General features: G+C 40.7%; 1 protein-coding gene across 2 annotated transcripts; it reads left to right on the top strand.

Moving 5' to 3' along the window:
- The first annotated feature begins 873 nt into the window (after positions 1 to 873).
- sstr3 (somatostatin receptor 3) lies at positions 874 to 26,243 on the top strand. 2 transcript variants are annotated; one of them, XM_066642172.1, is made up of 3 exons: positions 874 to 1,064; positions 4,284 to 4,383; positions 24,464 to 26,243. In XM_066642172.1, exon 3 carries the CDS (start codon positions 24,531 to 24,533, stop codon positions 25,968 to 25,970), a length of 1,440 nt encoding a protein of 479 aa, XP_066498269.1. In that variant the 5' UTR covers positions 874 to 1,064; positions 4,284 to 4,383; positions 24,464 to 24,530; the 3' UTR covers positions 25,971 to 26,243. The 2 variants fall into 2 exon arrangements, with proteins under 2 accessions (XP_066498269.1, XP_066498270.1); XM_066642173.1 differs by lacking the exon at positions 4,284 to 4,383.
- Positions 26,244 to 27,917: the final 1,674 nt, after the last annotated feature.

Below are 27,917 nucleotides of genomic sequence, written 5' to 3'. Positions count from 1 at the left end.
TGCACCAGTGGGCCCCTCCCACTTTCCAGTACCCCTCTCCCCTCAGAAACGCTTAGGTGCATGATTAGAATAATATGTAATATATGAATATAAATAATATTAGCGCAGTTAATAACGGACATACAAAGTAATGCTAGGTGGTAACTAAACTGAGCCCAAAGAAACAAAAAGTAATCCATTTCATCTTTTATTGATTTACATTTTTAAACAATGTGTTTATTTGTTTTCCAAATTAATTTTGAAATTTAATTTCTGGTGACAATAGGCATGGAAAATAAGTACCCACATGTACAAAATCTAATGTTAGCACTGTGTTTTATGGGTAGCATGACAAGTATTCACACACACACACACACACACACACACACACAATCTTACACCTGTTTATAGTGAGGACATTACATAGGCTTCCATTCATTTAACTCTATGTAAACCCTAAACCTGACTCTAACACTAAATCAACATTATGTGCCCACAACAACAACAACAACAACAACAACAACAATAATAATAATAATAATAATAATAAAATTCGTTGTATTTATTGGTTTGAAATATATCTGTTACACACACACACACACACACACACACACACACACACACACACACATGCCTTCGCTCGCACACTGACTCTCTCTCTCTCTCTCTCTCTCTCTCTCTCTCTCTCTCTCTCACACACACACACACACACACACACACACACACACACACGCGCGCGCGCTGATTTGCATCAACACCTCCCACTTTCTCTCCCCGGGGCGAGAAGTCACAGAAGAACCGTTACCTGGATACGGGCGCGCGACCGAGCGTCTAATGATAAACGAGTTGCGGAGCAAGGAGGACTCGCGCGCGCCCTGCTCGAGAACGCCGGAGAGACTTTTCCAGCCTTTCAAGCTTGTTCCTCACGCGCCGCACTGCTCTAACGGTCCTCTTCCCTGCACCTAGCTTAAAAACACCAACATAACCGTCGAAAAGAGAGACTTTACTCCTTCAGACTCGTCTCCGTTCCTCTCTGGATGAGTTCAGGGGATCTTCGGCTCTACAGTTTACCCGGTTTTTTCACCGTAAGTTCATTTTTAAAAATGATATTAATGAGCAAATAACTGTCATGTTAAAATGTGCTGACTTTAAATCCTCTCTTTTCTGAAGGGTGTAGAAACCCGAGAACGGTCTCAGACTCAAATCTTCTGCGGTATAAATGTGCGAAAGTAGCACCATTAAAAATAACACACATTTAAAAGCCCATTAAGGAAAAGGAAGAGCTGCTCCAGGTGTTGTTGGACTTTTAATTGCTTCAGGGAAATTAAGGGGCAAGTGTAGTGAGGTGTTTTAATCCCTGTACGAGCACTGTGTTAGTGCACCATATTATATATAATATTCATGCATATTATAAACATAGTTAAGTTTACACCCTCATCAAAAATGTACATTTAACCACATAACATCTCTGTCCAATGAAAAACAAGTATCTCCCTTTTTGTGGATCTTTAGTTTACTACATCAATCAAAAACACAGCAGCTTTCCTTCACATTGTGTGAAAACATCACGGGGAATGGACCAATAAAATGCTTAAAAAAGACTTAGAATTAAATATATTTCTGTTGACTTCCGTTGTAAGTTAAGGTTTATTTTCCTTTTGTAAAGTTGCTAATTTGGAGATGTTTATGTTTAAATGTACAGAACATTACAAAAATTACATGTTGGATGTTTAATGATATTGGAATAATATCTACCAGTAATTTTCTATAAAGGCTTATTCCAACAAAGTGTCAGTTGTGTGTTTCTCCCTACAAAGTGTCCCTTGTCGAATCAAGCCTCTAACTGTTTACGTAGGTTTGTGTTTGCTGTCATAAAAGGCTTATAAAGGTGCCACACAGGCTTGAACTCTAGTAAAGTGTTATGGGATACATTCTTACACAAATTTGCCAAAGCTCATAAATCACATGATTAGCGTTAGATATGTAAACCGGTACCAAGCTGTTACGAAACCGATTTTTGGTCCAAAACACAACAAGCAAAAGCTGCATTCAAAATATATCCTACGTCTCACACTGAGTAGACATGGAGCTGACATCTTTGAAAGCACATATTCTATGGCTAGATCTGTGCTAAAGGGTGTGTTTTGCTACAGCTCTCTTCACCCGCTTGTCATCCCCGGTACATGCGTTGGCGCTGCCTCCACGTGATTTTGCTGAAGCTGGAATTCTTCTCTGCCAAGTGGGTTGACTGATGACTTAACATTCCCACTGAGAGTTCCAGCTACAGAGCTTCACACCAATCCATTTTCAAGTACGTCCATTAGATTTAGCTGTTTTCTCCTCGTGGCATGATGTGTAGGCTTGGGTCATTCAGTTCTGAATTTGCATAAAATCCCCCTCAGATCAAATGTAGTCCATCAGCCAAGACGTATTTGGCGTTCCAGGTTTGCTGCTGTAGTTTCATGATGTGCGCCAGTGTGAAGCATATTGCTGAGAATAAAATAGACAAAGTTCTGTTCTCAAGTTGCTTAATTTCTCTCTCTAAAGTGGTTGAATGTCCCTTTCTCTGTCCCTGTCCCTCAGCATGATGCTAAATAGTATAGGTATCTGTAGGCTAACCGAAAACATTGGAGCAGTTAGTGTTGTCCTCCAAGCATTTGGAACTCTAATGCTGTTGTTTTGACAGCAGTTTGAAAAGAATCAGTGACTGGAAATACACGCCTTCGCGGAAGACTGTGCTGGTGTTAGCCTTTCCTTTTTCTACTTGGAAGCATCGTGTGTTTGGGGAGACCTGGCTAATTGGTGGAATTGGCACTGGTTAATTAACAAAATGGGAGAACATTTAAAAAGAATCATAATGGAAATAAGAGTTTCTCCCCCTCAAAGCATTCCTTTAACGTAAAAAGAAAGATTCCGGACGCACTCATTCTCTAGGAGCTTGGTCTCTTGTAACAGTGTATAAAATGTGATTGTGTGAGTGTGGAAGGAGTCCAGTGAGTCGATGACCTCCTCTCAGCTGGAGCAGTCGCTGCTAATACAGTTAGCCTCTAATACCGTCAGGCCTGATATGGTTAGAGGTTAACGCAGTTATAGACTGGAGACGTTGGCCAGTTCTGTGCCTGGAAGGTGTCACTCCACTCGCCGTGGTGTTGAAGAGTCCATTTCACGTCGTTTAACATAACAGCGTTCAAGACCTAAGACCTGGCTCTTATCTCCTCACATTATTACGTTCCTGCTCCAAGAGGCTGTCCCCCTCAGGAAAGCAAGTGTCAGAATTTTGTCCCCTATTGAGATAAAACCTCCAAAAATATAACATTTCCAGAGAAGGTTAAAATGCTTTTGAATTGGATATAAATCTGTGTAAAGATATTTAGTTCCACTTTGTAGTTCTTCTATGACATCACTCACCATTATTTGGAACGTAAAAGACAAATTTTATTTACGTATTGTGTAAATGTCCAGAGCCCTTACAGCTCAGCTGGTGGAAACTCTTTATTTTCATTTTCCTAAGCTTTTAAACTCTCAAATATCATTCCAGAAAATAGACGGTCACTCTGGCATTGAGGTATTTGTCCTGTGCTCTGTTTAATGGTTTTGTTATTTTTAATTTAGAGCAGTTATTTTAATCTTTCCAGTATTTAACCTTGGCAGAGCCTTCCTTCTTATCTCACAATAACAATCCGTTTGATAAATAAGAACATATTTTATTGCCATTGTGGAGGAATTACACAGACCCAGGAGTGGAACAGTAATACGTGGACTGAGTCAGTTATACTTAGACATCCAAAGAGATGATTGAAAGGGGCGAAGCATATGTAAGATGGAAGTAGCCGAGAGGCTGAGACACTTCGCTGGAAACAAGATCTCTGTGAAAGCTCGAGAGACACTGGAAAACCTTCAGCCCTAGAGCCCAGTCTACCTTAAAAAAAAATCAGGGAATAAAAATAGTTCAGCGTTTTTTTTTTCTTTGCAGACGTACTGCCACTTTCAGCACAGGTCTCCTGAGACGAGTCTGCTGTTGCATAATTATCACATATCTCTTAAGTGCTTCTAACCTCAAATCTCAGCGTATTGTATTCATTAGTTTCTGCACAAAAACACCCCAGAGATGTCTGTCTTTATAATAGTAGACAACACTGTATTGAGGGTTTGAGCATTGGATTGGTGTGAAGTTGTCCATAGACATCTCTACTGAATGTTTGTGTAAACAATCTTCATCATTAGTTTATTTCAGACTGTCCTATATGCAAATATACACCAACAACATGCTATTAACAGCAAGTGTGTCCCTCCTTTTGCTGCAGTGACAGCTTCTACTCGTCTGGGAAGGATCCACACTAGATGCTTGATCACTGTTGTGAAGATCTGATGCCATCTGACCACGTTAAATATGACACAAGTCAGGTAACGGTGGTGGATGATACGTTTTGGATCACAAATACCACTCCAACTTGTCTCAAAGGTATTGAAATGAGCTCCATACCTTGAGAGAATACAGTTCTACTGTTCCACAACCCATGCTTGGCATTGAGAAAGGTGACCTTAGGCTCACATAAGGCTGTTTCACCTTAAATTAGTAGAAACAGCTCATTATTAGGGTGTCTACAAACTTTTGGACACATAATGTAGATGCAGTGTTGTCTGCCATGCTGAAATGTACTGAGAGAGAGAGAGAAAAACAGATGGAGTGTGGGGGTGAAAATCGATTGAGTCATACCAGTGGGCTATATAACAAAATTATTTGTTTATTATTATTAATTATTTGAAATATATACACAGTTCTAAACTGTATTCGGGACCCCCACAGAGCAGGAGTGATGTGGTGGTGGATCATTCTCAGCGCTGCAGTGACACTGACGTGGTGGTGGTGTGTTAGTGTGTGTTGCGCTGGTGTAGAGTGGATCAGACACAGCAGTGCTGCTGGAGTTTTTAAACCCTGTGTCCACTCTCTGTCCACTCTGTGAGACACTCCTCCCTCGTTGGTCCACCTTGTAGATGTAGAGTCAGAGACAGTAGCTCATCTGTCGCTGCACAGTGTGTGTCGCTCGTCCTCTAGTCCTTCATCAGTGACACAGGACGCTGTTGGCTGGATGTTTTTGGTCGGTGGACTGTTCTCAGTCCAGACACTGAGGGGTTTAAAAACTCCAGCAGCACTGCTGTGTCTGATCCACTCTACACCAGCACAACACACACTAACACACCACCACCACGTCAGTGTCACTGCAGCGCTGAGAATGATCCACCACCACATCACACCTGCTCTGCGGCGGCCCCGTGGGAGAATTTTGACAGCAAGGCATAACACAGGAAAACATATAACATATAGGAGTGTGTGTGTGTGCATGTTTGCACTGTACAGTATGTGTGTCTGGTTATTTTTCTCTCATAAACAAGTTAGCGCCTCCGAGGTGGTGTGTTCCCACGCCTCCTTGAGCCTCAGCATGACACTCGGTCCGAAAGCATTGTCTTCACCATCACTCAGCATACAAACTTCCACCCCCTCACACACACAAACACACACATATACAAACTCTACCATCTGCACCATGAGTGCCGCACAAGCAGTCAACTGCATGTCTCATTATTAACCAATAGGCATAGTAAAGCAGTAATTTGGTCAAACAGTGACCAAACATTTCTAAAGTCTAAGGCTAATGTATCTAAGAAGCAATGGAACTTACATCCTGAACATGATAATGTTGTACACTGCACAACACATTGTTATCTATAAGCCTGGAGAAATGTATATGATTAGATAAAATAAAATAGTACTAGCATTTAAAAGAAAGCCTGCAATTTGGCTCCAGTTTGGCTCCTCCTCATGTGAGGAGAACATAAACTGTGAGACTGACCGAGCAACTCAAACCAAAAGAAAAATGTGTCTGTCTGTCATTTGGACATGTTTTGATCTTAGTGAAGATGAAATTTAACGTAAAGAAGTCAAATTAAAAAACAATGACCAAAAGAACAGTTTCAGTTGATCCCACCATCACGTCACCCAATATGAACAGTGCAATCAAAAAATGAATTGGCATCATCCTCCAATGCCCAAGTTACACTCCGATATTCAAGAACACAGACATCAACAGTTCATGATCTGCGTCTGATAATGACCTGAAAGTCCCATCATTCAGTGCAGCATTGTAAATGTGCTGTCGCAAGGGGACTCGCCAAGAACTTCCTTTCATAACACTGGAGTCCATACTTTGTGTTCTTGCTATTGAGAAACAGACATGGTTACACTCTGAAATGAACTACATCCTCTAAAATGATTTGTTCCTGCACCGGTTCCTACGTTCTTCTGCCTTTTGAAAATGACTCTCACCTGCAGCTACTCGGTGAGTCATCAACTCAGCCAATGAACCCTGGGAACTCTCTATGTACTGTAACTGGAGATCTGAGCTTAACATTTCTGCTGATGACTGCTACTATGTTTCTGACTGTGGATTGACCTGCTTTTTTGTCTGCCTGTGTTTTGACAACTGCGAATCCTGCTGTGTATATATTCGTCCCACTACGTACATTCATCCTCCCTACTCATTTTCATCGCTTTAATATACCACCTACTCTCACATAAGTTTAACTGAATAATTCGTAGCAGTTAATGAATACATATAGTAGATAATTAATAATACCTACTGATGAATTTTTAATTACTGACAAATAAACATTATAAACATTATAAGGTTTTATTTTATTGATCTGCATGTAAACATTAAATGCTGAATCATATGTAGTGGTTACATAATAACTACTGAATAACTGTCCAGCATTTATTGGGTTAAAATCATCCTACCAACCACAATCAATGATTTACCCGTCTTTTTTTTCCCCCCTAGAAGCTGTAAGTAGTAGAAGCTTTATTGCTCATAGATGGCTTTATGATTGCATGCCTAGCGCCTTGGGTTATGAAAATGTGTTTACTCTTTCTCAGGCTCACTGGCTTTCCATCATTTCTCTCTTTCTCTCTCTCTCTCTCTCTCTCTTTTCTATCCATTGCTATATTTTCTGGCCGTGGGCGAAGTTCAGGATTGCAGCGAAAGGACAAAAACAGATCTCTTTCCTTTCAGCTTTTGTTCTCTGCAGCATTAACCACAGCCTCTGTAAAGTAGTAGAATTACAGTGCGAAATGTACAGGAATGTACAGTATGAGTTATTTCTGCTGATGTGAAACAAGCAGAGAGCTTCTGACACCACAGTCTCTTAGAAAATGGCACTTAGAAACAGGATTTGTACCCTAGCAAACTAGGGAACCTCCTTAGGGAATCTACTTAGGGAACAGGTTTGTACCATATTCCATTGCCGATCATTTGCATTCATTACATAAGTCCAATTTCGGCTGCCGTTATATTATCAAAACAAACAGAATGTACATTTGAGGGTATAACTATTCTGTACCTATGCTAAACAGCAACACAAGGAATCCTGTAGCCCCACTAACACCCACGCTCCATGCATTTTCAATTATCTGGATTAATTTCCACCAAAGGTCTGAGCAAATTTAGCAAATGTAACAAGGCATGTATTTTGTGTTCGGCCCCAAACAATACAAAATGCCAAATTCAGGTACTCCCAATGAGGACACAAAAACGTGTTGCTCAATCTGATCTGAGATCCCTGGCATTTTTCTGCTCCCCAGGTGCAAAGACCGGCTGCCTAACACTACAGGTGTGTATCTTAGTAGGTTTGCGCTGCTGTTTCAGACCCTGCTTTTGTCACAACGACAGATAAATATGACCAAACAAAGCTGAGCTGAAAAGTCATTGCCCAGCTGCCACTTCATCTAAGCAAACACCAGTGCATATATTTCAAGAGCGCTTAATTTTCACCGTCACCACAATAAGGCAGATCAATAACAAACGTTTCCTCAGTAACATGCTTTGCCTGAACTGCAGCAAGCGACTGCAGTGCATCCAACAATAAAAGCAGCATACACTTATTTTATACAGTGCTAGAAATAATGGTAATAGACAGAAATCTCCACCTCCATAAGCTGATTCGTTATACTGTGCCTGGCCTGAACATACATACACTGACCTGGATGTTGACATAGTGTATTTTTGGCTGCATTTTTACTTGAGAAATATTTTGACACCCACATTGTTATTAAAGTCCAGTTTCTGAGTTCTGTTTCCACCCCTAACCTGCCAGAGGTCATTCTGCAGAAGGATAGGAGCAATTAGTGCCCACTCTTGTTGGTTTCCTGGGATTTCTCCACTGTCTGTAGATGGTTGAGAGGCGGGGGATGCCTCCGGTGGGGTTATAACGTCTCTTGTTCTGTGGTAGCCGGTTTGTTTTGGTGGTGTTTTTAGAAGCTGATTGGTTTAGAGGTGCCTAGTGTTGTTCACCATAGTCATTTCGGATTGATCTGAGACATTCTTATGTGAATTGCTTTGTATAAAACACGAAAGCCCTATATTTTGATGTCTATATTAAAAAATAAATAAATAATCAGATGCAAATAAAGCATAATTAAAAGTGTGGTGTTAACTTAGGCTTTAAGGGACCAGGGGCGGCACCAAAAGGAGGAAGATGGACAGATCTGAATTGGCTTTTGCTTTGATCAGAACTATTTTTACAGCAACAAATTAATATTTATTTGTTTGGGCTTCTGTGTGCTTTCTGTGGTATAGGGATGGTTCTGACCTGAGAGAAAAGTAAAATGCTTTGTGGTTTCTGACTTTTGCACAGTGCTTTTTACATATGTACAGTAATCAACGCGTGCACTAAAGCAAGAAGCTCAGGTGGTGCAGGGGTAAAAACAGAGTGGTCCTACAGCATGGAGGGGAGAGGAGGGAGAGTTCGGGGGAGTCTGCTAAAAGCCTGTGTTCATGGGGTCAGTCCAGGGCTCCAGCTGAGCGTGTTTTTGCTTAGTGTTGGCATGCTCCATGCTAAATAGCGAGGACTAATAGCTAGATTTATTTAACAGTAACTTTTTTCGCATCAGAGTTTGCTCTAACTGTTTCTGTGCTTAAGCAGGAAACTTTAAACGTTTTAAGTAGAGCAAGCACTATATTTTAATCAGTGTATCTGAATGAGCTGAATTCAATCATTAGCGACTATCCGCTAGCTTTCGGCAATAGTGCTCTGGTGATATTCTCAGTAAGTTCATAGACTTGAGAGAAAAATCTGAGAGAGGACATTTAGCTGATCTGAAGAGAACCCCCGGAGACGTGCAGCGTTTTGCGAAGTGGTGGGTTTTGAATGTTCTTGTTAATTTCTGAGGAGTGGGGTAGTTTTTCTGAGGGAGGGGGTGGTGGGGAGGTGTTGGACTTTCGCTTGGAAACTATCAAGCCCTGTGGGAGACCCAGAGACCTGGAGAATCACAGTGTGAACAGACGCTCGGGATTGTGGGGGCTGCTCCACTGCCCACAGCCCAGACGGTGATAAAGCTGAATCTATTTCTGAGTTTTTACAGATCACTGGTTCAGAACAGGCCCCAAAGGAGTTGGTCCTGCCCTGGAGAACTTGAGGAAGTCGAGGCTTTGTCGCGAGAGATTCGGGGAGAACTGTTCAAATCAGGGAATTAAACAGGGCGTTGTACTGTGGCACACATGGGATTTAGAGGGGCACGGCTGTAAAGCTCTGCTTTCAGATCATAGGGGTATAACAGCGCAGCTGAAACAAAGCCTGTTAAGCACTAAATAAATTTCTCGGACATGGATGAGAAATGAAGGACAAATTAATGTTAAATAAATGATTATTAATTCCATTTTCTTATATTATTATCTTAAATAATAACAGAAACATTATAAATCTCCTCAGTTTTGCACCATTTACTAAAACTGAATCCATGTTTCACAGTCACACAGCTCCAGGAGATTGTGGGTTCCCCTCCGGGTAACACATGTTGGTGGGTGGATTGGCGATTCAAAAGTGTCCGTGTGAGTGAATGTGAGAGTGTGTTTCGCCCTGTGAAGGACCAATAATATTATATGTTGCGCCCAATAATTCCGTGTAGGCTCCAGACCCACCTCAACCCTGAACTGGATAAGCAGTTATTAATGAATGTTACTCATTTAAAGGCAACTTGGATGATTCTGGGGAACTGTTTGTTTTTAAGTTCCCTTCCTAAAAAAAAAATAAAATAACTTGTTTGTACGTGGCTGACGTTTGAAAGATTGTATTCACTGCTTGAATTACAACCAAAACTCATTTGTAACTCAAGTTGTTGATTTTTGTTCTGTGTTTACTTTCGTGCAGGTGGCGTGCTGCAGTGTTTATAGTTAGTTCCACCTTAAGTGATCTGTAACAGCAAAAGATTAGCCTGTATTACCCACCAGCCGAGCAGGAAAAAAAAAAATCCTCATCTCTCTTCATATTTTTTATTGTTTGGACATCTCAGAGAAAGCCTAACATACCAGAGAGACCCATTGTTTTTTACCCACTTACTGACACTGGGGCTTTGTAAAAAGGTTCTGAGCACACAAACAGACAGGAGACGCTTCACTGACCTGTAATAGGGAGAACAGAGCCTTTGTCACTGCTACTCTAGCACTGCAGAAACTGCACTATGTAACTTGTGGAGGAGGATGGGAAAGTACCACAAAAAAAAAGAAAGTGCCTATACCATTTTGCTATGAGCTGGCATTGACTTGTCTGTTGCAAACCTGACTTTCACTTAAATATTTACAAATGTCCATTAATGTCCACAAATGTCCATAAAATTGCCTTTGACAGCGTTAGCTGCTCAAGGTATTGAAAAGAGCCTGGGGCATTATAGGAAATGTTGGGCATGATGTGAATTTGCTTGGTGTATTCTGTAGTCCTACAGCAATCCAGGATAAATACTGCATCAAACACACAAATACTGCAGTGATTTTAGTGGAGCCCAGCAACAATTCACTGGGGGCATGTGCTCAAGTAAATTGGGTCTTAAGATGCCCCAACATTATCAAAAATATTAACAAAAAATTTCCACTCAGACAAGTGCTGGACTGTCCCTCTGATCATTTATCTGATGGTTTATTCACCCAGTCACTCACACCTGTGTACAATGTCATACACTCACACTTGTGGACACTTTCACACAGTCAATCCTCCTTGTGTTTGGAATGTGGGATGGAACTGTAGCACCTAGAGGAAACCCACACAGAAACAGGGATAACACACCACACTCCTCGCATACAGTGACAAGGACAGGACAATGAGACCCTGGATGTTTTGGGCATGTGGTGTAGTTTCTGATGCTTGTTTTGTGTGTTATAATTACAGCAAGTCTGTTGTCACAATATATATATATAGTTTAGTTTGTTTGCTTTTTTAGTTAAAGTTCTAGAATTTAACACCTACACACAAGGACCCTGTCCACAAATGGACTCCCTGCCTGCCCACACATTTATCACATGTACCATGTTCTAATATGAATGCAAATAAACACATCACAAGAGCAACTCACAAACAAGAGTGGCAGAGTTTATAACCATGAGCCAGGAACAGATTCAATACACACTCAAGGATATCCTCAAAATGAAATTAGCCGGAGTGGCCTGATGTATTCAGCTGAGGCTGTGAGCCTTTCGAATTGGTATTCTCCAGGTTTAATAAAAAAAGTCCTTCACTTGCATTTATGTGTTCTAATTCTGCAAGCAATATGAGGAGATATCTACAGAAACCCAGCGAGTTCCTCCGCAGTATGGCACAGAACACCACAGAAAATCAGGGACAAACTACAAAGCCCATATTTTCCTTAAGGTCCTGCACTTCTTTGGGAATAAAGGGGTATTAATAAGTAGTGTGACCCTTTTGTGGCAGTAACAGCTTCAATTCTCCTGAAAAGCCTCTGAGATCCTCAAAGCAAAGTGATGAAAAGTTAAGGCCTGGGTAAGGTCTGAGCTAGGAGCAGATATCAGAGCTTTGCTGTATATGTGAAGGTCCACAAAGAAAAAACTTTAAAATATGTCTTTCAATCGTGGATGGAAAAACATGGTCAGCGTGGTCTAGAAGAAGCTGAAAATAAGTAGAATAGCACATACTTGAAGCTATGTTCAACCTTAAATGGTTTAGAAACATTAGCGTTAGCGGTAGCCCTCTCCACAGTGGTGCGTCATTTAAGGTGGAATGGAACATCTGAAAAAAGTTGGAATACAAGCTGTATTCTTTTACAGGTAGGGATCCTACTTTTACAGGTAATGCTGGCTAATTGGGAACACTAAACTTTCCCTCCAATGACAGCTGCGACTGTAGCAGAGTCTGCAAACTAGAGTTAACTAACACAGAACAGGCACGACTGGAAATTGAGGTTAAAATCAGGATAAAAATCGTGTAGTGTAACCACAATTTAAATAACTGAATGATGTTCCATTCCACTGTTCCATAGCTTAATACTGTGTAATGCTATACCCCTCTGGCCTCTGCTTGGCATTGAGCACACTGTGCTTAGGCTTGTGTAAACCTACTTCAGTGGAGTTTATACCCGCTGAAGCTCTGTGACCATGTAGCTGAGTTCACTCACAGGGTTCAGATACATCAGGACGTACTGTATATAAATTAAAGTAATGAACGCTCACCAAATACGACCACCTCCAAAGTCAAGAGGCAGTCATCAAAAACAGTGGAGGATAAATGGTGTTGAGATGGAGCTGCAGAAGGCAAACAGTGCAAAATGCCAAGAGCACTCACCAACGTCCCAACCTTCAAATGTTTGAGGCTCCATCGATTCTGGCCTGAGATGGAATGATTTAGAACATGAGGAGAGAAAGAGAGAGAGAGAGAGAGTTAACACACTAGCGGTCCACTGTGAGATGCCTTTATTTGTTGTGTACAAACTGTTGTGGTGCATTCTCAATTATTGCAATGCGGTGGATGAGTAAGTGTGTGAATTTGTTTACTTCTGGGTAGGCACTGGACCCACCACAACCCTGATGAGGATCAAGTGCTTATAGAAGGTGAATGGATGAATAAATAGATGGATGAATGAATGAACCATTTCTGTTTCACCGTGTAAGGAGTGTGCTGACCTGTACACTATTTGATCAAACATCTACACACACCTATTCGTTCAGCACCTAAATAAACATATTCGATAAATTATGGCAGAAAACAGGGTTCCACTGTTCCAGAGTTCAAATCTGGAGGAATTACGCTCATCCAGCCAACAATTGACATTGTGCTTGGTGACATCAAACTCGTGCAGCTGTTCTCATTTCACACTTTAATTCCACAATGGTTCTGTGAACCTTCAAGAACCTGAATGCCCTTATTATAAGGACTGTCTACAGACTTTTGGACAGTATGTGCCCAAATAAGGACAAAAGCATTAAATATCTACCTGTTTGGTAGAGTTCTCTTCTCTCAAAAAAGCACATAGTAACTAGCTTGCTGCCTAGAGATGGTTAACAGAGTTGCCATGGTAACAGTAACCCCTAGTGATGGTAAAATATTTAAAAAATAATAATAATCACTTATGATTTACAGAAGAAATATTATGAAAAAAAATCATCATTTGTACAGTGCATGTGCATGTTACTGTGGTGATCCAGACCACTTACCTACACACTATGAAAAAATACCACAACTCTGTTTTCTGTCAGAAAGCGAGTTGTTCTGATTCTGCTACAAATTATCCGAGTCTCTCAAATCACAGCGCTGGACCCACGTTTAAATGACAGCACAACGACGAGGTTAAACTGAGCAAAACAGACACAATGGGTGTGGAGAAATTAGAGCAGTGTTTAAACTGAGAAAACAAGAATGGAGTATAAAGAACCAAGTGAAAAGCTTCCTCCTCGGCGTTCACTGCTGTGCACTCAGGGTTGGGGTGTACAGCGAGCGACTCATTATCATTGAAACAAATATGAGTTGAAACCAGCCATCATTCTCATGTGTGAATTTGAGAATTCTGTTGAGCTGAGTTAGCTGAACCCTGCCTGTTAGGAACTGCTGCTATTACTTTTGTTATTAGCTTTATTAGAAATATCTCTAAGTACTTCTGCAGGTGTCTGTTAATGAGTGATGTTCCTTCAGGCAGCAGCCCATGCACTTACAGCGTATCATTTCCTCTGCTCTGTACCAACGTTTACTACATCATTGAAGTGCAGACGGCAGCTTAAAGTGGCGAGCAAGGTTTATTTCTCATGCAGGGACGTGTAAGGCATGTTAAATGGATGCTTAGCAGGATGATGCAGCCAAGAGAAATGTGTCAATTCTCGCTTTAGTTCTCAGGTAGGGCCCAAAAGGAGAGATAAAGAGAAAGGGACTGCATCTGAATGACTTTGACTTTGATCTTTGACCCTGCCAAAAGAAGCTAATTGGCCACACTGTAAAACAGGTAAGAGAAACAAGTAAATGGCTAGATTTATTATTTTTCCTGTAGTTTTATATATAATTTCTTACATAGTTACATAATGGTACTCTGTTTACATCCTGAATTCATCGGTTCGAATCTGCACTTATGACTTTCTGCCGCAAGTGAGAAATACCTCACATAAAAGCATAAGACGTTTAATCAGCAGAGATAACAAACTTCTAAAGGCTAAAGTACGTCTTTTGCTCACTAACACTGAGACATCCTCAAAGTGCATCTGTGCTGATTATCTCCATTTGAATTTTTCAGCCCTGCCGTTGTGAAGATGTAAGCTGTCTTCACCAAAAACCCTCCTGATGTAATAAATCCCCTGGTTTCATCTGAGATCCTCAAAGCAAAGTGATGAAAAGTTAAGGCTTGGGTAAGGTCAGAGCTAAGTGTAGGTATCAGAGATAAACCCATAACCCTTCCCAGAGACCCTTTGGGGTGGGGCTTGCCCGCGAGGCCATTTTATTCCAGAAACTCAAAAGTTTTGAACCCGGCATTGGTTAATAACAAACCTTTTGTGAAGCCACCACTTTTTGACATGCTGCCAAAACTAAACTATATCAGTTCAACAGGCTCAAGGAGAAGAAGACTAACCACTCATTTCTGGTGTCAGCTAACAGAGGTCTGCACTGGCTAATTTAATGCTGAGTAATGTTGGAGAGGGAGGGACTTCCATGACTATTTTATACAGCAAGATTTCTACATACAAACCTTGCGAAGAAATATACAAACTTTTGTGGGCATTTGTTTTGTGCAGTTAATTTTAATCCCAGGACTGCATGATGTCGACTGTAAAGCTCAAGATCATAGCAGATGGTGCAGGAACTTTCAAAGAACAGGCCATCACAATGGAAGCTAAAGTTAGGGATTGTGGAAAGGAGACATGTCCAGATACAAATAGTACCCATGCCTTCACTCTTTCCTCAACCTGAATGTCTATCTGCAGAGTGCATTCCCTTGTTTATAGTCAAGTTAGATGTCATGTAAGCCTGGCGCTAACGACATGTGGATGCCTGTGTGTGGCTTACATGATGTCTTCACTAAAAACAAACAAGGCAATGCACATGGCTGAGAACATTCAGGTTTACTAACTGGATACTGTTTACTGACATGTTGTGCATCTCAACATTCACCAGTTTGCAAACATAACAGTAGGAATTATTCTCCAGGAACTCAACAGCAAAAACAACCACGACAGAAAACTTCCATTTTTTTTTTTTTTTTTGCTCCTTCGCAAAAGTAGTTCATCCGGCATGAAAGACCAGTTTATCCCACTTTTCCCACACTGCAATCATGAGAATGACACTCCTGTGATTGGGACACTGAAACTGAGAACTCAACACGCTGCTGTAATCAGGATGCCACTGTCCTTCCGAGTAATGTTTCGGCATTTTTTCAGGATCCCTACTGAAATCCTAGAAAAATGACATTAAGGTCTCAAAAAATGAGTGCTTAAATGATTAAAAGGAACAAAGTAGATGTTCTTAAGATTTCTACATTAAGATACATTATGGTTCATATGATGCTTTTCCACTGCATGGTACCTACTCTACTCAACTATACTCTGCTCTACTTGTGTCTTGATCTCTGGTAAATGGTTGGTTTTCCAGTACAGTGGACTGAACCACAGGTATTGTCCTAAAGCATTGTCTCCGACGGGAGCAGATGCCTTTGGAACAGCAACAAGAGCGGTGATAACATTAAATATTTTTACTCATCATGTGTTCACATGATGTGGGTTCTTGTTGCACTGGCCAACTCAATGGATCCTTTGTTTTGAACCTTGCCATAATTTTATGAGCTGGCTTGAAAACAATGGGATGAAAACAAATGTGATCTCTACTTTAGCTTGGAGATATTAAAGATGCTAGTTTGTGCTGGATGTCTGCATTTCGACGTGACTGACATGTTTATCTGGCCAATCTGGCCAAACTCTTTGAGCCATTTTGCTAAATGGGCACAAACGCGTTTATGCACCTGAAGTAGAATCACAGAAACTCTGCTGTAAACTGTTGCTGGAGACCACTGGACTGGATCATGGCAAAAGAAAGCATGCTACTTCCAACCCTATGGATCTTAGGGTTAGTTTTAAGATTGGAAACAATATTTTGTAACACTGTGGACAAATCATCCATGATGGATTGACGCACCCTACAGGGTATGTTCTTGCCTTGTGTCCCGCAGTTACCCTGAACTGGATATGCGGTTACAGACAATGAATGAATGTATGAATCATGGGAATGACCTAAAAATGTGGAGTCCAGGCTGGTAAAGTGTTCTACATCTATTTTGGTTCCAAATATACAGCTTCAAAATTATTGTGATGATCTGTAATGACCTGTAATAGGGAGAATAGAGCCTCTTTTGTCAGTACTTCAAGCTCAGCAGTAGGAGTCTTGCTATGTATTTAGAATAGGGCCTTGTTCCAGACTGAGCAACAACTGAAACCCGGTCTGTAGTGTGGAGGGCAGCGTTATCCACCACACTAACCAACCACTGCATTTTCTGTCATGGTCAATACGATACGGCACACTCACACATACACAAACACACAAATGGTTTCTCAGTATCCATATGCCTTTCAGAGTTATATTCATCTTTAGTCTCAGCTGGTGGATCAGATAACAGGCTTATTAAAATGTAGCCCATGCCCCGGTCAGAACAGAGGCTTAGAGGTCAGGCCAAACCCCTCTCAACAAAAAGCAGGGATTTATTCCACCACCAGGCCTAAACCCATGATGATCTGATTGCTACACATTAGCCGACGATAAATATCTAAATGTCAGCCTCTATCCTCACCGTGTAGTTGCACACATTAAAATACAAAATAGAGCATGTGGTACAGGGATAAAAAAACAAGGGGAAATCATTAGCCATAAAACAATCATAAGCACTGATTTATATTTAGCAGATTTCCCCAGCAACCCACTTCTAGTACATTAGCATAGCTAGCATGGTAAAGGCTGTTTTGAGTCTGGAACGCAGCACTTTTACTTTCTGACCACACTGGATTCAAGGGCATTACCTGGGAATTTGCCCCTATTTACAATAATAACAGATTCTACTGAGCTAAACTTTGAAGAATGGACTAGTGTATTAGATAGGTCAATTGCCACTTCTGACTTGAAGTTCATTGTAGAGAAACTGTGGAAAATCTAGATTCCAACTTTCCATCCACACCATGTTTGGGTAACTATTATTATTTTTTCTTAAGAAGGAAGATTGATGTTTTGTTGTGATCTACTCTTGGTGCCAAATTTAACATGAAAAAAGAAGCAATTAAAAAAATACAGGATGATAGCCTATGTTAATGTATTAAATGATGTGTAGCGTCCCCTGCTGTAGCCTCCCATCCTCAATCCAGCACTTTGCTTCAGATGTTTCTGTAAATTACAAAAGATATCTCCACTGTGTTAGGGATGATCAGTTATCTAGCTTTAATTTAAAGTTCACAGAGAAGTGTGCAGATATTACATGCCAATACTACACAAATTTATTTTAAGACTTTGACCATCTGGTAGTCCTTAAACTAATTCCTCACAGATACCAGGGCCACACTGTGATTAAATAATTAGGCCATGTAAACCGAATGTACCCTAGGGTGTACTGACAAGCAGTCAAGCTTCAGCTGAGATTAACGTTGAGTTGTTTATCACAGTATGTATGTCGAGTCTCATGCTGTACCACACCCGGCCTAAAGTGACAAATTCTGAGAAAGAAAAACAGCATCAATTTGAGCCTGAAAGCTTTCGTACCTCAGCCTCAAAGTGCTTAAGTGCTAAAATCTTGGCACAATGTTCCAGCAAGGTGCTTTACAATGACTTCCAGACTGTGGAGAAGTAAGGACACATTGGTTTCTAACAGAATGCGCTTTCAAAGAATGCTTTTTGAGGCTTGGGCAAGTGTATGTGTGTGTGCACAATATATGTAGCCTTTGAATAAGTAATTTAGCACAAACCTACAGCAGGAGTTCCCTTAAAAAGTTTCACCAGTTTGAAACAAATAGGCAAAAATTATCAAAGGTGTCAAAAGAAAATGGTGTGTAGAAGAACGTACATTTCCAAGAACTCCTGTCTTTAGCAGCTAAAGTGAATCACACACTTATGCAACTGGACCAGACTTTTCAAATGTTGATACTATTCATTACTCAATGTTTCAATTTATCAAGACCTATTTACAACTGGCTGAATTTACTGACATTGACTAACACGTCTTCTCTTATCATTCACTGGTTTTCTGTGATATTTCAAACCTGACGTTTATGGAAATCCATGCTTTGTTTACTCTTTTTAGTGTAATAAAATCAACACCTAGAGCCATTGTTTCACCGCATTGCAACAGTGGAGCTTGCTGTGTGCTCACATGTTTCCTATCACTGTGTAAAAGGAGCTCCATGCTGCCTTTAATTTTGGTTGTGTTGCAGTAGGGCTGGACTCTAATATTAACCTATTCATATATTCGTTCGTTGGCTTGGCATTGGGTTTTGAATTTTCAGATTTGCATATTTGTTTATTTTGTTTTATTTCATTTTATGCATTCATTTAGCCAAATGATAAAGATGAACAGCATATTTTTGTAACTTTTGTCTGTCTTAGAGAGAAACTATGATGACTTAATAATCTCCATCTGTATTCAGGCTCTTCAACATGAAAGGCAGTGCATAAATTAAACTGAAATAGCTGAACAGTACATTCCTTTAATATCATAATAATTCTTAAAACTATTATATACAAAAAAAAATAATGAAAATATAATAAAACTAAACATGGTGAAATTATTAATTTGTGTAATTTGTTAATAGCCTGTGTTAACATTGACAACACTAATGAAACATGACCATGTTCCATCTCAAGCTTTAACATGATTTCACACATATGAGTACCATGAGATCACATCTGAGGAGTGTGTGATTTCTTGATCAGAGTGTGTCCTGTGGTGTTCTCTGATTAATTCAAAACCCAGCAAAGCCATAAATCTGGGAACCTCTGTGTGATATCAGAGCCACCACAAGTAGCTGGGTTTCAGTGCCTTATTTTTTCAACATGTTGCTGAACCTGGCTTGTTTTCTTAAGAAGATTATATGTGCTTAAAGGCAGGAGGGTTGTAGACACTGTAACATTACAGATAAGATTGCTTTCACCTTCAGAACTTCCAGTAATCCACTCGCACGTGAGCGGAGAAGTGGCTGTAATAAAAGCATCACTTCCAGGAAATGTACTCAGTGTCAGTCAGAGTAAATACATTCAGGAAAGATAGAAATCACAGTTGGCATTTAAATGGTTAATTATTAAGGTGATGAACTCTCTGTTCTTGAGCCTAGAACATATAAACTATAATGTTGATGTAAGAACTAAGATAAACAAAGGTCTTCTCCATTGGAACCCAGCCCTGCAGCAAAATCATATTTAAATTTGAATGGCATTTTTTGAAGTGGGAAATTACATGGCAATATGATGTAAAAAGAGTACAGGAATTTTCAGAGTAAAACACACATTGAAAGTTGACTGCCCTGCGATTCTTGAAAGAACCATATTTGAACCAATTCTTTGTATCAAGTCGAATAGATTCAGAAAACAGTTGAATCAAACTTTTCTGAGGCATTCTCTGTTTTCAGCCTTAGGGGAAAAGCCTTGTGTCCTTTATTAGGCAGGGCAGATGAAATGTTGCATGAAACCTAATAGAGGTCACACTTTATGCTATATATTGTATGAAATGCAGGATGTTATCTATGATTCTGAATCATTCTCAAGCTCTTCTAATGAGAAGGATGATTATTTTTATGACAAATACTTTGCAGAAAATGGTAGTCTGGCAAAACTACGCCTGATTAATCATGTTTTATTTAAGAATATAAATTTAATTTATATGTGAAATTTTGTCTTCTTTCAATTCTCTCTATATTCTTTCAATTGTGTACAATGGTGTATAATATTCACCATTCCCTGAGTATATTTTAAATTGATACAATGTATATTTTGACACATTCTTCCCATCAGTGTTATAAAAATGATTCTTCATCATGTTGCTGTGAACAGCTTTCCCCAATCATTACTTTTAATTACTGTCATAATGCAGTATTATGGAGGGTCATGTGGCCAAATTGTGGTTATTCTGAAATTAACACCAGTAATTGCAAATGAGAAAATCCTCATTGCCTCAGAGTAAAATCACAGCTGAGCTTCTGTGCTTTAACCAGAGAACAGGTCGAGAGAAGCAGGACACCAGCTCTAACCTGCCACTTGAAAAAAGAGGACACTGAAGGACCGGAATATCATCCAGTCACAGCAGCATCAAAGAGGACTTGATATCAAAGGCCAGGGGCTCGGAGATGGAGGGGAGGATGGAGGGCAGTCGCAGGTGGTGCATAGCCACAAGTGGAAGGGAATAGACAAACAGGTAGCTGGCTTTTGCAATTAGCGCCAAGAATTGAAATTGATTTAAATACAATCAAGGAGTAAAACACAAGAAAAATCCATCAAAAGCCCAGGCCCTCAAGACATCAGTAGGTCTGTTTGAGTAATGACATCACAAACCCTGCACTGAGCAGGTGCACACAGCATGGAGACTTTCCTCTGCAGTTTTTCTGGGTTAAGACTCTAGTAAATCGTGAGTTAACTGCAGCAGGATTACTTTACTCTAGGCTTAAAATGGAACAATATTTTACACTGCATGTTATCACTGTTGAAATACGCATTCGTGAGTTGCTGTATCAATATTCAATGCTGTTCTTTTATTTCCCGACACCCATTTTTCCAGCATTTGCATGGGATCAAACTAGCATCCTTTGCTCACAAGCAGAGAGATGAGATGGTGTTTAGGGACTGTCACATTTGAGGCAGAGTATTTTCATTCATTTTTTATTTGACTTACAACAAGATGAAATTAAAAATACAGAATCATTTAAATTACAAACCCGTTTTTGATGTTATAAGAGTAATTTGTAAACATACAATCATACACTTCAAGCTAACACTGCACAAGGATGCACACATTGCACGCTGATAAACACCCTCATGAACGCTTCAATGGCACTAAGATACAAAATGTCACTGTGAACATGTAATAAGGCATTTGGTGTTAATGTCTTTTGAGAGATGGTAATTATTTTAAGATTAAAATCATACTATTTCAAGAATAACATTGTGGTTATTTCGTAATTATATTAGTACAATTTTGAGATTAAAGTAGTAGTGGTAGCAGATTTCTACAGTAAGAACATTATCCTGTTTATCAGAAACTGTGTTCTTTAGGGCAGCAGTGGGGTTGTCTGATACCATAAAACACAATGTAGATGCACAAGCAGAATGAGATGCCATCAGGCAATACACAGCAACTTTAAATTCTCAAGTAATTACAACCATAATATTTTCTTAACTGAACTTCTACCAATCCTGAAAAGCAGTGGATGCACTATCACCAACACACCTACTCCCCACATGACTAGTCCCAAGCTTCCTTCTCTAACCTTTACGACATATTACATTAAATTGCACTGAAAGCAAATACTGTGTGAACTCTATGTGACAAGAAAGATATATGTAAAAATGCACACATATGATTTTTGTCTGTTTCTTGTTGTAAATCTGTATACCTGTGTGTACGGTGTCAGCTGGCAACACTGTGATCATAAGAGACGGTCACTCTGCTTCAGTTACATTTTCTGGACACAGACAGCTCCCATGTGGCAGAGTCTGAGAGGAGGTTGATTGGACTTGGCCTTTATTCAAATGAAGCTGACCTCTCTTCTCCAACGCTGTTTGCTAGAAGGAGCCAGGGCTGCATGATGTATTGTTAATCTTTATTCTCTGACATGCTCTACTGATACTGGAGGGGGCTACAACACACACATGAACCCACAGCCAATCACAACTCACCAGGCACTGCAGTAGCTGAATTTCTAGCATGAATTTGGGTCAAAGAAAGGTGGTGTGATAATATGAGACATCATTAGTATTTCGTAGTTTATACACTATGGAAACACTGCTTGTATTTTCAGTAGAGATGCACGCGCCAAGCAAAACGGGTTCTGTCTTACTGCCCACTGTCCACACAGGTGGCCATCTCAGTGGTCAGTATTCCAAACCTCATCCAGGTTTATTAGGAGGTTAATGAGACTGTAGCTTGACTGACAGCATCACTGGTCATTCCCCACTGTATATGGTCACCTCAGAGATTCCACTCTGGAGGAGCAGGGAAATGGTCAGGAGTTGGTACAAGCAGTGGTCAGCATGAAAATTAAAACATGAATGACATTTGTTATTTTTGAAGGTTTTTTTAGGGAAGAGTTAAGCATATTTTCCAAATTGTTCATCTGTTATCTTCTTTTCGTTTTCAGGACTGCCCAGATGACTGCAAGTAGACGAGGGAATTAAAGCTTTTTTATAGCTTTTGAAAAGAGACACATCATTTACAAATCATGTTATTAGAATAGAGGAGTGGGTTTTAAGGCAAAATTAAGTGTTTCAAATTCAAGTGTTTGAAGAAAGCACATCTGCACAATATTTGCAGTTTTAAGTGAATGTATAAAGGCTGTAGCTTGTTAGAAGTTGTATATCTAGCTATACACACACACACACAAATACTCAAATAAATCAGGCTTGTTAGTGATGCAGAGTCACTATCCAACACATGATGCAACTCTCCCACATAAATCTGTCCTACTGAGGCCCAGCAGTCAATAAATAAACAGTGGTTCAAGATAATAATGTTATGTTATGTAATATTTAATTTTTATATGCATTACTGGTTGACACATTATACATTTCCATTTTTGACCCTTTTATTGTCACCTGAAATCACAGCTCCACTGCTATAACTGCCTCCATGAGTGTAGCCCACTTGTTAAAAAATATAATTATTATTATATATTAATAATATAATCCCTGGGCAAAAACCTCCTTGTGTTTAAGGTGGTAATATTTTCAGGCTCTTGCAGATTGAGAAGAGGTGGTACAGTGCAGTGAATCTCATCCGATGTGTGGAAGATGGGTCGCAAAGCAGATGTTAATGATTGTGATTTTAAGTAATCTCAAGTGGACTTGCTCGTGTGGTTTCTGAAAGAAACATCTGAATGAAGAAAATTGTCCTTCAAGGGTCCCCACGCTTTTGACTGGCAGCATATTAGTGTTTCTACATGAGCATGGGCTTTGAGAAGAAAAGGGAGGGATGGTTGTCTCTGCTGTGTGCACAGGTGGGAATGTTCCTGGCCATTCTCAGTCCAGAGAGAATAGGAGCCTTGCCTGCCTTCATTTGTCTTTGCATTAATGGAGCACACATACTCTCGCTGAAGGAGAATGAGAGTGAAGGAGGCAAGGTCCTTGTGAAATGTCTGCCTTACGAACATGCATAAACACACACCCACACACACACGTATTGCATGCTAGTTCAGAGCTCCAGCGACGTGGGTGAAATGTCAGTTATTAGCCGTGGCATGTGGGAAAACGCAGTGTTTAAACTGTCTGAAGGTTCAATAGATACACAGCGCTGGCCAAACACTTGCTCCTTAGGGTGGCCCATCCAGAGGCAAGCCCTACTCAACTTCCTCTCCATCTCCCCTAATTGTTTCCTGTGTGACTCATGCCCACCGCCACTGCGTTTTGCTCATTGCTTTCATTTCTCACCCTGTTATCATTTAATTATGTTTTTTGAATGACTATTTCCATCTAACCTCCCTTGCTCCCCTGCTTTCCACCCAATTCCCATCTTCTCAGCTGTGTTGTTTCATTCTGCTCATGGCCTCGAGTTGGTTTTTCCATGTTCTGTGTTTGCACGGTGTAATGACATCTTCTAATTGCACGTTTTGCCATTCTCATCACTTGCATCCCAGCCTTTGAACATGGAACGAATGCTGCCTAATTGGCCTGTCAAGACTGTCTGAAAAACAAAAGCGATGCATTTCAGAGGCCTATGGGCAACTTTCCCTGACTTGAAATGAAATCCAGTTGTTGAAAAAAATGGCAAACCATCATCAGCTTTGCTGCAGTTCAAAATTAGGACTAATTTGTTTCTGGGAAGTAGCCCAGAGTTGAGAGAGTGCTGGTGTAGCTATTTCTTATCATTTATACAATCATTCAAGTCTCCCTCATCGCTGTGACTTTCAAAACAATGTAGAGATTGTTCTAAAATGATGTGGCTTTTAGTGTCGTGGGGCACTGAAAGGAAAATGACCTGCTCTGTTTTGTTCTTTCCTAGGAAGATGGCTACCAGCTGAGCTCAGCTTGAGAAAACAGGAGCGACAGAGGCAAAGAGAAGCAAAGCTATGATGGAGTTTACCTCGGCAGACCCTTCTGCCATTGCAGAGCTTTTGGGTAACACCTCCTTCCCAGGTTTCCTCTTCAATGAAACATTCCTCAATGAAACGTGTGTCTTTAACTCCTCCAGATGTGCCAATGGGACAAGTTCTGGAGGGCGGCCAAGCACAGGAGTGGCAGGAGTGCTCATCCCACTCATATACATCATTGTCTGCATTGTTGGCTTGGGAGGAAACACACTGGTCATCCACATCGTCCTGCATTACTCCAAGACTGAATCCGTCACCAACATTTACATCCTCAACCTGGCCATTGCTGATGAACTATTCATGCTAGGCCTCCCCTTCTTGGCCGTCCAGAATGCCATGAATTTGTGGCCCTTTGGCTCCTTCATGTGCCGCCTGGTGATGACTGTGGACGGGATCAACCAGTTCACCAGCATCTTTTGTCTGACAGTGATGAGTATTGACCGCTACCTGGCTGTGGTGCATCCCATCTGCTCATCCAAGTGGAGGAGGCCTCAGGTGGCCAAGGCAGTGAATGGATCAGTGTGGGCTGTGTCCTTCTTGGTGGTCTTGCCTATGGTGATCTTTGCTGATGTCTTTGAAAAAGGAGGCACATGTAACATCAACTGGCCTCATCCACACGAGATCTGGAGGGCTGCCTTCATAATCTACACCTCCACTGTGGGGTTCTTCTTCCCTCTGCTGGTCATCTGCATGTGCTACCTGCTCATTGTGGTCAAGATCCGCAGCTCCAGCAAGAAGGTACATGCCACTTCCACCAAGCGACGAAAGTCAGAGCGCAAGGTCACTCGAATGGTCGTGATCGTGGTAGCTGTCTTCGTGTTCTGCTGGCTCCCTTTCTATGCTCTCAACATCATCAATTTGATCGTTTCTGCACCCAGTAACCTTCAGGGTCTCTACTACTTTGTGGTGGTCCTGTCATATGCCAATAGCTGCGCCAATCCTATTGTGTACAGCTTCCTCTCCGACAACTTCAAGCGAGGATTCCGAAAGGCACTTTGCCGGTCGTCAAGGAAGGTGGAGAACCACGAACCTTCAGAGCGTCAGGAGCAAGAAGAGCGCAGGCAGATACTGATGCCCAGAGAGAGCCTACGACGCACGGTCAATGATTACGAAGAGGACGAGGAAGAGGATAGGGAGGAAGTGACCGAGATGACAGAAATCTGCAAGATTACCCAGAATGGAAATGGGAGCAGACAAGCAGAGAGTACCCGTGCCTTGTTCTCTGAGAGGTCGTTAGCTCCAGGGATTTCTCAGCCTGGCACCCCAGACAGGAAAGGCCCAAGTGGGGATGGTCTTAGTAAAGGATCTGGATATGGACCATCCACAGCCTTGATGAATGGGGCAAAAAATGGCAGTGTAAAACCCTTGCCTGAGGAGCCAGTGGAGAAAAACACCTCACTGGAGATCAGCTACTTGTAACAGGATTCTGAAGGTGTCTTTCTCATACTTTACTTGAAATGGAGCCACAGTATTTCAATCCTAACTGCCTATCTGCCACACTGGAGCCTTGTTCAACCCTGCAGCTCTTCTCACATTTTCTTGTGAGCCTTGACTGAAGCCTCTTTTCAAGGCAAGAATGTACAAACACTAAGGTCATATCTTTTGTAAATATTCTGTAAATAAATATAGAAGCAAGTTATGATTGGCTTTACCAGTTCACAATATTTTGTAAAGATAATATTGTTACTCATCTGACCATGTTCTCCAATTCCCATTTGTGTGATTCAGGCCATTTCTTCTTGCATGAATGTTCCCTGAATTTGTATTGGACTTTTATTCAACATGATTGACACCATAACAGCAGCTGATTTTCACTTACACTCAAGTGTAATTGAATCTGGATCACTTTATTTCAAGGGCACTGCTTTGGTTCATGACGTTAAGCAGACACCTATGTAAACAACACTATGTTATATCATTGAAGATGGATTACGCAGACACATGATAACACCCTCGCCGATTTGTGGTCATATACATAAGGTTACAGATTAATTTGTTGTTTATGGATGTTAGTTACTGTGTTTTTCTTGTAAATATGTTTCAGTCGCCTCTCTTAGGGGCCTTTAATTGGAAATGTATGTCAGGGTGGATGGGAGAATATTTTTGTGCATTTCAAATTTTTGTGAACTATACTTGAAGGTAACAATTTGCAGTACAGTCTACAGTATGAAAGTACAGTAGAAACCTACAGTACAAATTGAACTCAAACTTACAGTAGTCCACAATACAATCTAAAGGCACTTTTCCACTGCATGGTACTTACGCTACTTGACTCTTCTCAGTTCCTCTCACTTTTGGGTTAATGGAACCTGGTTGGTTTTCCACTTAAATAAAGCACAGAGCCCCCACACCCCTTCCAAATGTAGCTGGTGACAACACAAAACACCACCTCTAACAAAAGATGTGGTCACCAACCCAAAGGACATTTGTATCTTTTCTGAAAATGACACTGTAATAATACAAGCTGTGGTTGGGAGTCATATAAAAACAAATGTCAACACTACTGTACTTTGGAGATTGTACAAATGAATAGTTGGTGCTGGGTGTCTGCATTTCATCATAATTAACATATCCCTCTGACCACTCTGCAAGGTTTATGCTTCACATTAAGTCCCTACTTAGCTCGCTTGGAACCACAAACAAGCAGGTACAAAACTAGGAAAAGCAAAAAGGCAGAGTACAGTAGAATCAAGTAGAGTATATACCATGTAGTGGAAAAGTGCCATAAAGTACAATCTTTTATCAAGCTACAGTAAAACCTAAACCCTAATCTACAGTACAATCTAAAGTACAATCCTACAGTAAACTTCACAGTGTTATGTACAGTACAGTTTACAGTCTACCATATAGAGTCTACAAAACTTTCTACAGTATAATCCACTGTACCCTCTAAAATACATGCTACACTGCAGTCTATAGCAAAACCTAAGGTACAACCTCAAGTCAAATCTACACTACAGTATACAGGACAGTCCACAACAGTCTGCAGTAAAGTTTTCAGTACAGTCTACAGTCCAAGTTACAGTACAAAGTGGGCTAACATGTAAAATGGTCACCGCTTGCAGAAGTTGATGAGATATTTTTGCACCTGTTAATTTTTAGCACTAGTGGGGCTGGATTAGTTTTCCCACAGGAGACTGTGGAATACAATGGATTCTGGATTTGACTGGCAGCTTGGATTAGGAAGAAGGATCTGAGTAAGTTCCACAACAAATTAAACAGTCTGGACATTCAAATCAGTGTTACACAACAGAGCACATTCAATACCCACAACCACCCAACACACCTCAGTGCTTGTCAGCAGTGGTTCATTACTCCACAGTTGTTAATGTCAACCTGTAAAACATTCACTGCAGATTCATACCG

The sequence above is a fragment of the Hoplias malabaricus genome, chromosome 13 (assembly GCF_029633855.1).
Source record: "Hoplias malabaricus isolate fHopMal1 chromosome 13, fHopMal1.hap1, whole genome shotgun sequence".
In the NCBI taxonomy this organism is placed as follows: Eukaryota; Metazoa; Chordata; class Actinopteri; order Characiformes; family Erythrinidae; genus Hoplias; species Hoplias malabaricus.
This window is presented reverse-complemented; position numbering and strand designations above follow the sequence as displayed.

Bases quoted from the DNA above. Each gene is read 5' to 3' on its own strand.
- sstr3 (XM_066642173.1), top strand. From the start codon at position 24,531: ATGATGGAGTTTACCTCGGCAGACCCTTCTGCCATTGCAGAGCTTTTG.